This window comes from Jaculus jaculus, chromosome X, assembly GCF_020740685.1.
Source record: "Jaculus jaculus isolate mJacJac1 chromosome X, mJacJac1.mat.Y.cur, whole genome shotgun sequence".
NCBI classification, from domain to species: Eukaryota; Metazoa; Chordata; class Mammalia; order Rodentia; family Dipodidae; genus Jaculus; species Jaculus jaculus.
The window spans coordinates 76,785,949-76,802,152 of NC_059125.1; the positions used below are offsets into that span (position 1 = coordinate 76,785,949).

Consider the following 16,204-nt stretch of genomic DNA (forward strand, 5'->3'; position numbering starts at 1 on the left):
ATGGACTATTCAGTATGACACGAGATTTCTAGAGTTAGTCAATGAGGCTAAGAAACCTGTAGTAGTAAGGAGAATGGATTAGCCTGCCAAGAAATAATTGATTCTCTAGACTAGTAGGCATTTTTATGAGTTACTTCTGTTTCATTTTGCTTTGCTTTGTTCACTGGTATCATTTTCTTTTCTGCATCATAGTACACTCATTTATACATTTGTTTAATGGCTATACTTCATTCATATACTACTTTGTCTATACAATTTGTATAAAAGTCATAAGACTAAAATAATTCATCTTAGAATGGTAATAGCAGCTCACACTGAATTGGAAAAATGACTCACTTTATACAATTTCATCAGTGCCCCCCCCCAAAAAAAAATCACAGTGTGTTGTGTGACTTAAAGGAATTTCTTTTTCTTAAGGCAAACAATGTGTGACAACTCCTTAGAGTCCATGATTGCCTTGGAAGTAATTGTACCTTACATAACGTTTGTCTAGGCTTTACCATCTTGTGCTCAGGGGTCCTGTCAAAGTTTGAAGGATTTTTTTTGTAAATTTTATTTTATATATAATATAATAGATTATATAGTTTTATCCTCTTGCTCTAGCTCCCATTAATTACCCTGAGGGCTCTTCTCAGTGCTATTATTGTATTCACTGTGGGTAATGAAGGCCTCGGTCAGTTCCTGTGGGGTAGTGGAGGTATGTCTCAGGGTATTCCTCCCCACTCTGTGGCTTTTACAATCTTTGTGTGCCCTGGTCTGCAATGTTGCCTGAGACATGGAAGGCCTGTTATCAGTCTGATTAGTGTTGAGTTTCTATAGCCTTTGAATTTCTGCTTTGGTAGGTTTAGATTAATCCCCATGTCTTTCACCATAACCCTGGAGATGGTCATCAGGCTAACAATAAGAGCAGTGTTTATGCTGTCTCTTTCTCTGAAAATTCTCCTGGGCCCTCACAGATGTAGTAGAGAGGGCTAGTCACATGGTAGGCAGTCGGCTATATTCTTGTCTTGTGATGGATCTTGGCCCTTCTCAGTTTTCTCTCTCATCTGTTAGATAAAACAAATTCTCCAACCAAGAATGAGAACAACTTGGGTTATAGGTTGTAGTTATAGGTTGTAAAGTTATTTGAGAGATAGTTGTGCAAGCCCATTATTCTCCAGACAGCAGTGGGTGCTTGTCTCTAGTCTATGAGTTTACAGACCATGGGATTCTAACTTGGTTTCCAGTACCTATTATAAGTTTTCACCCACTGAGTGGGCCTCATGTCCAAACAGAGAACAGTTGGTTACCCACAGGGGTTGTGTGCCATTGTTGCAAAAAGTGTGTTCTTCTTTTTTTGTTGTTGTTTATTTTTACTTATTTATTTGACAGTGACATACAGAGAGAGGAAGAGACAGAGAGAGAGAGAGAAAGAATGTGCACCAGGGCTTCCAGCCACTGCAAATGAACTCCAGACACATGTGCCCCCTTGTGCATCTGGCTAACGTGGGTCCTGGAGAATCGAGCCTTGAACCAAGGTCCTTAGGCTTCACAGGCAAGCACTTAACCGCTAAGCCATCTCTCCATCCCAAGTGTGTTCTTCTTATCCTTCTGGTTAATTTTGTAGTCTTCAGAGTCCTTGGCTTATACATGCCATTGGTGAATGATGTCCTCTAGTGGCTAACATAAAGCTTTTCAGTGTAATGACTTTATCCAGGGGGGAGCTAGTTTTCCTTTAGGTCCCACTGTGGTGTTCCAGTGTTCTGTGAGCACAGCTTGTTGTATCTTCAATAGGGTTTCACCTTTTAGCTCTCACAGGTAAGCAAAACAAGACACATTTTTGAAATTGTAATAAAATTAATTGCTCATGTATAATACTAACTTTTACAGAGGTAAAATTAACAATTTTAATTCCACAAAAAAGAAAATTTCTCAAGGCTTGAGAGATAGCTTAGTGGTTAAGGCACTTGCATACAAAGCCTTAGGACATGGGTTCAATTTCCCAGAACTCAGGTAAGCCAGATGTACAAGGTGGCATATGTGTCTGGAGTTTGTTTGCAGTGTTTAAAGGCTTTGGTGCACCCATTTTCTCTCTCCCTCTCTCTTTCTCTTTCATTCTCTCTCTCTCTCACACACACACTCTCTCTCTTTTTTTCACAAATAGACATTTTTTTTTAATCTCATGGAAAATTGTCCAACTGAGGCCTGTTGGTATGAATATTATTTTTCAGGTGGAAGTGAATCCTCCTGGGAGAAAGATAAAATGCAATCTCCACTTGCTGCTCCTGGACCTCAACATGGAATTGCTCATGCAGCCCTAGTTGGCCAGCCAGGCCTCGGGGGAACATCTACCCTCAATCCACTGCAGCAGAATCACCTGCTAACCAATCGTATGTATACTATACTGACCAAATTAGATGTGTTGAGAAAAATACAAACACAGACCTCCTAGAAACCTATTGCCAACAGTGCTTGCATTATTTCTCTTTAATTTCTCAATAAGGTTTAACAATTTGAAATCATAAGGGATGGTAAAGCAAGATGGTTTTGAAAATATTGGAATCACATAGTGAAAGAATCTGCAGAAGCTAGATAGCACAATAGAACTATATTAAAGGTTATGTAGCAGAACAGTTAAAAATGATAGCAACAGATACATAATCATGGGTTTGAAATGCCATAATTTTAAATGCATATTTTACTTTTGAGACATCACCTAACTTTCTCAAGTCTCTCTTTCTAAAACTACAGAATAAAGTTAAAATTATGCTCACTTAATTCTGTGGGCTAAAATTAATAAATGTAAACACGTTAAAACTTGTATATAAGTATTATATGAATTATACACATTAAACTTTCTTAGTAATCTTAATGTAGTTATTTTATACAAATTTGTGCTTAGGCAATCATTCAGGGTCCTCAAAATTCATAAATAATTCTACTATAAAGTTGGGCCTTATGAACAAACAGTCCTAAAAAGGTCATTCACTCTGTGTTAGTTTTCTCCTTGATATGATCTGACAAGAGGCAACCTAAAAAAAATTGAGTGGATTATTTTCGTGTATTTTTCATTATGGAGAAGATATAACAGCAAAAGCTGGAAGACAGGTGACCACATTACATCTGCAGTGAGGAAAAAGAGAGATAACAGGGAGCTTGACCAGATTATGAACTCCCAAAGCCCACTCCTAATGACCCAATTCCTCCAGCATGGCTCCACCTCTTAAAGGTTCTACAACTTTCCCAATCATCACCGTCAGCTGTTTAACAAGCCTGTAGAGGACAATTCACATTAAAAGCGCAACACAATGTTTTCCCCAAGACTTTCATTTCTCATTAAACCCAGAGATAAAGGCAACAGGAAAATTTTCAAATATATTTCTTATTAACAAAAGCTTGCCCTCAAAGCAAACTATTTTTCCTGAACTTTAATCTAGTTGGTTTTAACAAAGTATAACTTAAATAATTATAACTAAACCTGTACTGTCTCTAATCTGTTGTATATAAATCTTCTCCCTATTTAACTTTTCACTCATCTGTCTACCTGATATAATATTTTTGGCTTTCAGCAAACAGAGGAAAGTTTTGAAAAATGGTGTAAAGGTACTGAGGTAACATGAGAGCCAAATTTAAACATAGCAGATGTTTTATAATTATCCATATGGCCACATAAAATGTTTACTATGCAAAGAAAATTTTTTAAAAGTCTGTATGAGAACAAATAGGATTTAAGGTGAATGCTTGAAACACCAAAAGTCAAAGGCTATACTATTAATGAAAAACAGCATGTGACAATACAAACAATAACTTTTATTAAAATCTCAAGAAAGGATCAGTGATCCTGAAAATAAGTTGATAAAAACTCTCTAAATGACAAAATATAGTGAAGTTAAGAAACAAATAACCAAAATAGCTAAAAATAGTGTGTAAGTTACAGACGTGTAGTATACTCAAAGTATGAATATAAAGCAAAACTAAACAGAGAAACGGACAGGAAATTCTTGAATTATCTGTCACTGAGCATTTTCTAAAATTAATAATGGATAATGAAACCCAAGCTGGGCATGGTGGTTCATGATTTTAGTACCTGCATTCCAGAAGCTGAAGCAGGAGGACTGTTGTGAGTTCAAGGGCAGCCTGGGACTATGGAATGAGCTCCAGGTCAGGCTGGGCTAGAGTGAGATCTCACTCAAAAGAAAAAGGAAAAGAACAACAACAACAACAAAAAACCCACAGATCTAAGAACATTAAGCATTCTTAGTCATGAATATAAATGAATATATATATATATATATATATATATATATATATATATATATATATATATGACATGTTCAAACTCTAGGAAACAAAGACAAGGGCAATCTTGAAATATGATAAAGAAAATAAAAGCAAATCTTTGCAAAGAACAAAGAATAAGAAATATATAAACTTTCTCTTCAGCAGTCTGGTAAAAATAAACAAGCAAACAGTGGTATGAACTATTGGAGAAGAAAACACTAAGCTAGAATTCAGTATCCAGCTAGATTTGCATAGTAGAGTGAAAGATGAAATAATGGTTTTCTAAGACTAAGAAATTTTAATGGAATTTGAAACCATGACCATAGATTTTCCTTGTAAGAAAGGAGGAAAATATTTAGATAGAAGTAAAATCAATAGTTTAGAAATTTTATCTCTATGAGGAAAGGGAAGACATTTTTAAAAGTATACAAGAAAATATTTTAATATAAGTTTATTAACAACAACAATAACAAATATATTTGTTTAATATACATTATCAATAGGGGAAATAAATAATAGTATTATAAGGGATAGGAGAGAGGAGTTGACAATACCTTTTTGTATGGTATTGGTACTACCTATGAATATGTATTATAATATTTCTTTTTTATTTTTTAAATATTTTATTTTTATTTATTTATTTCAGAGGAAAGAGGCTGAGAGAGATGGAAAGAGAGAGAGAGAGAGAGAGTGACAATGGATGTGCCAGGGCTCCCAGCCACTGCAAATGAACTCCAGATACATGTGTCACCTCATGCATCTGGCTTATGTGGATCCTGGGGAATCGAACTGAGGTCCTTTGGCTTTGCAGTCAAGCACCTTAACTGCTAATCCATCTCTCCAGCCTAATATAGTAGTATTTCTTAATGTATATATATTAGTTTAAGATGCATATTGGAAAATCTAAGCCAACCAGTAATATACTTAAATTATCTATAATATTGTTATTCTGGAGAGAGAAAGAGAATCATATAATATTCTGCATTAAGACTAGAGAAGGCCAGAAATGGCTGAGATGGAGGAATAAAACATAAACACAACCAACACAAAATAGTAACTATAATATCTCCTGTCCAACTATTTCAATAACCACTTTCCGTGGAGTGGTATGAGTAAACCAATTAAAAATAGGAAGCAGTTAATGCACCCTAATGGCCTCATATACAATATTTTCTGCCTTATTTAAATGTGAACATAATCCTCGAGTCATCATATATTGAACAGTATAAAAAAAAAGAAAAACTAAGAGTAGCACCAGAGATAAATAAATGCCCAAACTTAGGGAAAATAACAATGGATAACAACAGGTGACACAAATATATATTCCCTAAAAGAAACTAACCTTAAATGCAAATATACAGTTTATTCTAAGGTAAAGGGATTGAGAAAGATATACTTTAGTAAACTTATCAAAGCAAAACTGGAATAGTAACATTAATTTCAAACAAAGAAGAATGCAAGGAAATAATGACAAATGGGTCAATTTTCAATATAAAACATATAACTTGAAGTCAAAGAGCAAATATAATCATAAAGGAGATTGACGAATCTGCTCTTATAGTCAGATCCTTTATCACCTACATGTAAGTAGTTGATACATCCAACAGAATGACATAAAAGAAATGAATAGCATCATTCATCAGCTGAATTTAATAGACATTATAGATGATGGGCTGGACAGATAGCTTGAGTGTTAATGTGTTTGCCTATAGATGACTTCACGCAACAATATTCATTATTCTTAAATTCGTATGGAATATTCACCAAGACACATCACAATGTAGGCCATAGAGCACATATTAACAAATTTAAAAGGATAAGAATCACACAGAATATGATATTATTCTGTTGAAGTAAGGTTTGCATTGCTGGTAGAAATTTCTTGACCAAGAGCATCTTGTGGGAAAGACAGGTTTATTTTGGCTTATAGACTTGAGAGGGAAGCTCCATGATGGCAGGGGAAAATGATGTCATGAGCAGAGGGTGGACATCACAATCCTGGCCAACACAAGGTGGACAATATCAACAGGAGAGTGTGCCAAACACTAGCAAAAAGGAGCTTGTTATAACACCTATAAGCCTGCCCCCAACAATACACTGCCTCCTGGAGGTGTTAATTCCCAAATCTCCAACAGCTGGGAACCTAGCAATCAGAACACCTAAGTTTATGGGGGACACCTGAATCAAACCACCACATATTCATAGGTGATTTAAAATAGGAACCAGTAATATAACTATTGCTGTAAATCCAGAAATATTTGAAGATTAAATATTAAACTACTAATTAAATATGAATCAAAAAGCTCTATTACATTTTTTTGTTTTGTTTTGGAAAATTCACCCATTTTTCATCATCACTTTGAATTCCATCTTTGCTGAAATTAATGTTTCTATTCCAGCTTTATTTTGATTAATGTAGTAAAGTACATATTCCCCCCTCTATTTAGTTTTGATTAAACAATATATTTACATTTTACTTGATTTATTTTTTTATTTATTGTTAAATTATTTTTTATTTATTATTGCAAGTGGGAGGGAGAGAGAAAGAGGAAAAGAGAGAGAGTGTGTGTGTGTTAATGGACACACCAGGGCCTACAGCCATTGCAAAAGAACATCAGATGTAAATGCCACTTTGTGCATCTGGCTTACATGGGTAGTGGGGAATAGAGCCTGGGTCCTTAGGCTTCTCAGGCAAGTGCCTTATCTGCTAAGCCATTTCTTCAGCTCTAAAATTGCTTTTGTAAGTGTCTTTTTTAAACCTATTGTTATTTTTCTTATGTTTTTGTTGTTTTGTACTTTTCTATAAAAGTACTATGAATCTGGATGTGGTGGTGCATGCCTTTAATCCCACCACTCCAGATGTAGAAGTAGGAGGATTGCAATGAGTTCAAGGCCAGCCTGGGACTACAGAATGAATTCGAGGTCTGCATGGGCTAGAGTAAGACCCTAGCCCAAAATATCCCCCTACAAAATATTATGAAGCAAATATAAATAAAAATACAGTTTATCAAAATATGAATGTTAAAGAAGTAGTGCTTTTGACTTCCGGTTAAGATGGCGGCGTAGGTACCATGCCAAAGCAGCCTCGGGAGGAGGGGGGGAAAGACTAAAAAAACTCAGCAAAATACACACTTTTACTAAAAAGTGAGGTGTATAGGAAATTGAAGCAGCAGTGGAGAAGTAGAGGAGATCCAGAGCATCCAGAGCCCACACAGGCCAGCAAAAGCAGCCCTGGCAGCTCTTCCAACCATTGTGGCAGCAGCGGCGGTGCACCAGAAAGCCACCAGACTCGGCTCCAGCCACAGGAAAAGCCAGGTGTGGGAGCTTCCCCTCACACTGCACTCTCTGCAACTCAAGAAATGTGAAGGGAGAGCATCAGTGAGCAATGGAGGAGCAGACCATGAGGTAGAAGAACATGTGGAACAGCAAGAGAACTAGAGCAGCTGCAGCTCCCACCCATCCGCCACTGCCTGAGCCCAGCTCCAGTGAACAGAGCAGCAGTCCTGGGACCCGGCAATGCCAACTTGAGCCAACAGCTGGACCCAAGCAGAAGCAGAGTCCATCAGCAACATCAGTGGCTCTAGCACCTGTAACAGTGGCCCCAACAGCAGCAGACCCAGTAGCAACAGCAGCAGACCCAGCAGCAGCTGCTTTAGCAGCAGCAGTGGCTCCAGACATGGCAGCTACAGCAGCAGCAGCAGAGGCACCAGCAGCAGTGGGCCCAGCAGCAGCAGCTTCAGCTGCTGACAGACCAATCAGAGGCAGCTTTAGCAGCAGCAGTTCCAGCAGCAGGGGTGCTGATCTGCAGGGTCAGTTGCCAGGCTCAGTTTGCCCTGCAAAAAAGCCAGTGCCCAGCTCCAGAAATCAAAACAACAGCCCGACAACCAGACAGCAACTTGACTGAGACGAAAATCATCCAAGGTAACTGGGATTGCACCAGGGAAGGGTCTCATTTGGTCACAAGCTGACTTGAATCCCTCAACAGACCAGAAATTTTAACCTCCATGTTGATAGAGGATCTGGTTGTTATAATAACTACTCTGGCATACATACTTGGGGCTGTTTTTGATTGATTAGGTACAGTGTTTAGTTAACTTTTAGAATCTACCTATATTTTATTCTGCTCAGCCTACTTGAATACTCCCATAGCAGGGAAACTCAACCCCTAGCAGCACCTTTGTAGACACTCTGAGAGTCCTAAGAGCCACAACTAACACCTTAAGCTCCTACCCTGGAAATATATAACATCAAATCAATTGATACAGCTAAGAATACCCAGGTAGCTAGAAAATCCAAGCATTAACTTAATCCAAGATGCAAAAATATATACATTATAACACAAGAAACACTAAAAAGCAAGACGATATCAATCCACCTAAAAGTATTAATGCATCAGAAATGACCTCCAGTGAGAACGAGTTAGAGGAAATGCCTGAGAAAGACTTCAAAAGAATGATTGTAAATATATTCAAAGAAGTTAGAGAACAAATCAAAGGAGTCAAAGAAGAACTCAAAGAGGAAATCAAAGGAATCAAAGAAGACACAGGACACCAATTTCATGAAATAAAGAAGGCTATACAAGACTTAAATAAGGAAATAGAAATAATAAAGAAAAACCAGTCAGAATTACTAGCAATGAAGAACACAGTTAATGAAATTAAAAAAAAAAAAAAAAAAAAAAAAACTCTGTAGAAAATCTCACCAGTAAAATGGATGAAGGAGAGGACAGAATATCTAAGCTAGAAGACCAGGTGGCAGATTTAATACAGTCCAACAAAGAGAAAGACAAACTTATAGAAAAGTATGAGTGGGAATTTCAAGATATTTGGGACACTATGAAAAGATGAAATATAAGAATTCTGGGCATAGTAGAAGCAGAAGAATTCCACTCCAAAGGCATACTAGGCGTCTTCAACAAAATCATAAAAGAAAAATTCCCCCAAATTGGGAAAGAGGTGCCAATGCAGATACAGGAAGCCTTTAGAAACCCAGCCAGACAAAACCTGGAAAAACATCTTCTTGCCATATTATGATCAAACTACCAAACAAACAAATCAAAGAAAAAGTATTGAAAGCAGTTAGAGAGAAAAATCATGTTACCTACAAAAGCAAGCACATCAGGATTACAGCAGATTATTCAACACAAATTTTTAAAGCCAGAAGGGCTTGGAGTGATATAATCCAAGTTCTGAAAGTTAATAATTGTCAACAAAGGTTACTTTATCCTGCAAAGCTATCCATTCAAATAGACAGAGAAATGACATTCCATGACAAAAGCAGGTTAAAGGAGTATTTGAAGACAAACCAGCTCTACAGAAAATACTTGATAGAATCCTCAATGCTGAAGAAAAGGAAAAGCACACATATAAGGAACCTAGAAAAAACAAGCAATACACAAATACTAGTTAACACAAGAGAGCACAGGTAGAACTGGAACCACAAAAAAAAAAACCTGGCAAACATAAATACACACCTTTCAATAATAACTCTTAATATCAACGGCCTCAATGCCCCAGAGAAAAGACATAGGTTTGCAGACTGGGTTAAAAAGCAGGATCCTACAACTTGTTTTCTCCAAGAAACTCACCTTTCTACAAAGGATAGACATTATCTTAGGGTGAAAGGTTGGAAGACAGTGTTTCTAGCAAATGGGCCTAGAAAACAAGCAGGGGTTGCTATCCTAATATCTGACAAGGTATACTTTAGTCCAACGTTATTCAAGAAAGATAAGGAAGGTCACTTTATATTGTTTAAGGGCACACTCCAACAGGAGAACATTACAATCCTAAGCATATATCCACCCAACATGGGGGCTCCCAAATTCATCAAACAAACACTATTAGAACTAAGGTTACAGATAACACCAAACACAGTGGTGGTGGGTGATTTTAACACCCTGCTCTCATCAATTGACAGGTCATCCAGGGAAAAAAATAAACAGAGAGGCATCTGGACTAAATGAGGTCATAGAAGGAATGTACCTAACAGATATATACAGGACATTTCATCCAAAGGCTGCAGAATATACATTCTTTTCAGCAGCACATGGAACATTCTCTAAAATAGACCACATATTAGGACACAAAGCAAATCTTAAAAAATTCAGGAAAATTGAAATAATTCCTTGCATTCTATCTGACCACAATGGAATTAAACTACAAATCAGTAGCATGAAAGGCTATAGAGCATACACAAAATCATGGAAACTAAACAATACACTACTAAATGATGAATGGGTCAATGAAGAAATCAAGAAGGAAATCAAAAAATTTATAGAGTCAAATGATAATGAGAACACAACATATCAAAATCTCTGGGACACAATGAAGGCAGTTCTAAGAGGTAAATTTGTAGCCTTAAGTGCCTATATTAAGAAATTACAAAGGACACCAGTTAATGACCTAATGCTTCACCTTAAAGGCTTAGAAAAAGAAGAACAAGGCAAACCAAAAATCAGTAGGTGGGAAGAAATGATAAAGATTAGAGCAGAAATTAATGAAATAGAAACAATAACAACAAAAAAATCCAAAGAATTAAAGAAACAAAGAGTTGGTTCTTTGAAAGGATAAACAAGATTGATAAACCCTTAGCAAATCTGACCAAAAGAAAGAGAGAAGAGACACAAATTAATAAAATCAGAGATGAACAAGGAAACATCACAACAGATTCCAGAGAAATTAAAAAAAAATCATAGGGACATACTATAAAAGCATATACTCCACAAAGTATGAAAATATGAAAGAAATGGATGATTTACTTGGTCTATATGATCTACCTAAATTAAATCAAATGAGATTAATCACTTAAATAGACCTATAAAAAACATGGAGATCCGAACAGTTATCAATAATCTCCCATCTAAAAAAAGCACAGGCCTAGATGGATTCACTGCTGAATTTTACCAGACCTTTATGGAAGAGCTAACACCATTGCTTCTTAAGCTTTTTCAGGAAATAGAAAAAGAAGGAATTCTACCAAATTCCTTCTATGAGGCCAGTATCACCCTGATACCAAAACCAGGCAAAGATAGAACAAAAAAAGAAAATTACAGACCAATCTCCATCAGGACCATAGATGCAAAAATTCTCAACAATATATTGGCAAACAGAATACAAGAGTATATCAAAAAGATCATTCACCCTGACCAAGTGGGCTTTATCCCAGAGATGCAGGGATGGTTCAATATATGCAAATCTATAAATGTAATACATTATATAAACGGGTTGAAGAATAAAAATCACATGATCATCTCAATGGACGCAGAGAAAGCATTTGCCAAATCCAACATCCCTTCATGATAAAAGTCGTAGAGAGACTGGGAATTGAAGGAACATATCTCAATATAATAAAAGTTATTTATGACAAGCCTACAGCCAACATATTACTAAATGGGGAAAAACTGGAAGCTTTTCCACTAAAATCAGGAACAAGACAAGGGTATTCACTGTCCCCACTTTTATTTAATATAGTTTTGGAAGTCTTAGCCATAGCAATAAGGCAAGAGACACACATAAAATGGATACAAATTGGAAAGGAAGAGATTAAGTTATCATTATTTGCAGGTGACATGATTCTATACATAAAGGACCCTAAAGACTCTACTAGCAAACTATTAGAGCTGTTCAAAACTTACAGCCATGTAGCAGGATACAAAATAAATGCACAGAAATCAGTAGCCTTCATATATGCTAACAACAAACACACAGAGGATGAAATCAGAGAATCACTCCCATTCACAATTGCATCAAAATAAATAAATAAATAAAGTACCTTGGAATAAACCTAACCAAGGAAGTAAAGAATCTCTACAATGAGAATTTTAAAACAACCAATCGAGAAATTGCAGAAGACACTAGAAAGTGGAGAAACATCCCTTGTTCCTGGATTGGAAGAATCAATATTGTGAAAATGGCAATCTTACTAAAAGCACTCTACACATTTAATGGAGTCCCTATCAAAATTCCAAAAGCATTCTTCATGGAAATAGAAAACAATCCAAAAATTGATTTTGAACCACAAAAAACCTTGAATATCTAAAATAATACTGAGCAACAAAAATGAGGCTGGTGGTATCACCATACCTGATTTTAACCTATACTACAGAGCCATAGTAACAAAAACAGTGTGGTACTGGCACAAAAACAGACATGTAGATCAGTGGTACAGAATAGAGAACTCAGATGTAAGCCCAAGTAGCTATAGCCACCTGATATTTGATAAAAATGTCCAAAACACTCATTGGAGAAAAGACAGCCTCTTCAGCAAATGGTGTTCGGAAAACTGGATATATATCTGCAGAAGGATGAAAATAGATTCTTCTCTCTCACCATGCACAAGAATTAAGTCTAAATGGATTAAAGACCTTAACATCAGACCTGAAACTCTGAAACTGCTAGAGGAAAAAGTAGGGGAAACCCTTCAACATATTGGTCTTGGCAAAGACTTTCTGAATACAACCCCAATTGCTCAGGCAATAAAACCACAGATTAACCACTGAGACCTCATGAAATTACACCGATTTTGCTCCGTAAAGGACACAGTGAAAAAATCAAAGAGGCAACCTACAGAATGGGAAAAAATCTTCGCCAGCTATATATGTGATAGAGGATTAATATCTAGCATATACAAAGAACTCAAAAAGTTACATAATAAGGAATCAAACAAGCCAATCAAAAAATGGGCTATGGAACTAAATTGAGAGTTCTCCAAGGAAGAAATACAGATGGCATATAAGCATCTAAAAAAATGTTCTACGTTACTAGTTATCAGGGAAATGCAGATTAAAACTACATTGAGATTCCATCTCACTCCTGTCCGATTGGCCACCATCATGAAAACAAATGATCATAAATGTTGGTGGAGATGTGGAAAAAGAGGAACACTTCTACACTGCTGGTGGGAATGCAGTCTGGTCCAGCCATTGTGGAAATCAGTGTGGAGGTTCCTAAAATAGCTAAAGATTGATCTACCATATGACCCAGCTATAGCACTCCTAGGCATATATCTGAAGGAATCATCTCATTTACTTAGAACTACGTGCTCAACCATGTTTATTGCTGCTCAATTTATAATAGCTGGGAAATGGAACCAGCCTAGATGTCCCTCAACTGATGAGTGGATAATGAAGATATGGTACATCTATACAATGGAGTTCTACTCAGCGGTAAAGAAAAATGAATTTATGAAATTTGCAGAAAAATGGATGGATCTGGAAAGGATTATACTATGTGAGGTAACCCAGGCCCAGAAAGCCAAGCGCCACATGTTCTCTCTCATATGTGGATCCTAGCTACAGATGATTGGGCTTCTGCGTGAGAATGAAAATACTTAGTAGCAGAGGCCAGTAAGTTAAAAAGGAGACATAAAGGGGAGAGAAAGGAAGGGAGGAGGGTACTTAATAGGTTGATATTATATATATGTAAGTACAATGATTGTGAAGGGGAGGTAATATGATGGAGAATGGAATTTCAAAGGGGAAAAGTGTTTGGGAGGAGGGAGGGAATTACCATGGGATTTTTTTTATAATCATGGAAAATGCTAATAAAAAAAGATAAGTAGTGCTTAGAGGTAACTTTATTTTATTGAATTAGTATATTCAAAAGAAGAAAGTTATACCATAGATATGTATTTCAGTTTAACAAGTAACAATCATTAACTAATTACACATATCAGTGAAATAAATACAAAATCAGTTGAGAAAAAAACAACAACAAAGGCAGAAGTTGGCTCTTTTTTTCATTGAGTAATTACTCTTTATTAAATAATAATTCATTATATTTCAAGAGTATCATTATCCTTTTTATAATAGTAACATAAAATAATGCATGCTTATGGTAAAAAGTAGCTGTGTACATAAGAAAATGTAAATCTTCTCAAATCCTGTATTCCAGAGACTACATATACTCACTACCACTGGAAAATATGCTGAGCAAATAAAACCATATTATTTATGCAGATCCTAGTTTGAGTCAAACACTATAACACTACATGTGATTAAAAACTATATAAATTAGTATTCTAGTTTATTAGATGTAGATGCCCATACATTTTTGAAGGTTTAGGCTGCCCTTTTGAATGCCTTACTCAATTTTACATAAATAATATTGTTTTGGTTCATGCCTTTCACTCTGTACTCTTTAACAAGATAAATGAACATAATAAAACTCTCCACAAACTGAGGAAAAGAACAGAACCCATTACTATTAAACCCATGGACATTCACATAATATGTAAATGGTTTGTACAATTCTCTTTTTCAAGGTTCAATTTACCATTTTTCTTACAGCAAGTAATAATCTTAAAATTCCTAGCTACATAAAGAAATTGAATCTATAACTAATCCCTTCCAAATCTGAGAATACCAGATTAAGATGCATTTCCATGTGAATTCAACTAAACACTTAGGAAAAAATGGTGCCAGTTATCTGCAATCTCACCTAGAAGACAAATAACAGAATGTATTCTAACACATTCTATGATGTCAAAATTATTCAAAAGCAATGACTTAATGACATAGGGGAGTTAAGAAAATAGTTATAAAATTAATTACATAACATGAACAAGTGGGAAACATTCCTGGTATATAAAGATGTTTCACCATCAAAAACATACTGATGGGGGCTGAAGAGATGGTTCAGCAAGGAAAGCACTTGCTTGTAAAGCCTAAGACCCAGGTTTGATTCCCCAGTACTCACCTAAAACCAGTTGCACGAGATGATGTATGCATTTGGAGTTCATTTGCACTGGCTAGATGCCTTAGCAATCCATTTTTTTCTCTCTCTAATAAATAAATAAATACAATATTTATAAAAACATTTAATATATTGCCATATCAGTATGCTAAAGGGAATATGTCTTATGATCCTAACATTATAGGCAGTCAATGCATCTTCTAAAATACAAGTCTTTTAAAATAAATGCTAATGTTAATATAAACACAATGGAACTGACACAATTAGATAAAGAGTGTCTACAAAAGCCTTCAGAAAATATCATTCACCTCAATGATAAAATAAAGTCTTTTCTTCTAAATCAGGAATGATGTAAGGATGCCTCTTCTCATCATGTACTGGATAAGAAAAGGAAATAAAGTTAAAATGAAAATAAAGTTGTAGAGGTTGGGAAACAAGAAAATGTGACGTTTGTCTATGTAAACCAATCTAAAGATTTTTGTTTTTAAGAAAATGGTATTTGAGGGCTGGAAGAATGGCTTAGCAATTAAGGCACTTGCCTGCAAATCCAAAGAACCCAGGTTCAATTCTCCCAGGACCCATATAAGCCAGATGCACAGGAGCCAGGCATAGTGGCACAAGCCTTTAATCCCAGCACTCAGGAGGCAGAGGTAGGAGGATCACCATAAATTCAAGGCCACCGTGAGACTACATAATGAATTCCAGGTCAGCCTGAGCTAGAGTGAAACCCTACCTTGAAAAACAAAACCGAAACAAAACAAAACAAATATTATGCAATTTGCATATATAATATGCAATTTGAAAGCCATATATATATGTGTGTGTGGTAGCAATCTGATTTAGTGTTGAGTTTTTTGTAGCCGCAATGGAATGGGGCCTTAGGAAAGGAAATATAAGTGTAACCTTTAAAAACAATTTAAAAATCAGAAAAAGTAATCAAGGTCCAAATAGATGCTGCCTAATATATTCTTTAACTGGCTGGAGAGTTGCATCAGTGGATAAAGCTGCATGTTTGCAATACCTACCAGCCCAGTTTCAATTCCCTACGACCTACATCAAATCATATTCATAGTGGTGCATATGTCTATAAGGAATTTGCAGCACAAGAAGTCCTGGAGTACCTACACTCACTTTCTTTATTGTAGATAAATAAATAAAATATTTAAATAAAATTTAAATATTCAACTATATCCTTAAATGCATATGCTATCAAGACAGTTAATATTAGAAAACTCTGATGAAAGATCAAAAAT

General features: G+C 35.9%; 1 protein-coding gene across 5 annotated transcripts in view; it reads left to right on the plus strand.

The window, feature by feature from the left end:
• Dach2 (dachshund family transcription factor 2) overlaps positions 1 to 16,204 on the plus strand; it is a 556,554-nt gene that overhangs the window by 436,319 nt on the left and 104,031 nt on the right. For all 5 annotated transcript variants that reach the window (XM_045140992.1, XM_045140993.1, XM_045140996.1 and 2 more), the window contains one exon: positions 2,211 to 2,369. In XM_045140992.1, the coding sequence (XP_044996927.1) occupies positions 2,211 to 2,369 (159 nt within the window). The remainder of the gene's footprint in view (positions 1 to 2,210; positions 2,370 to 16,204) is intronic.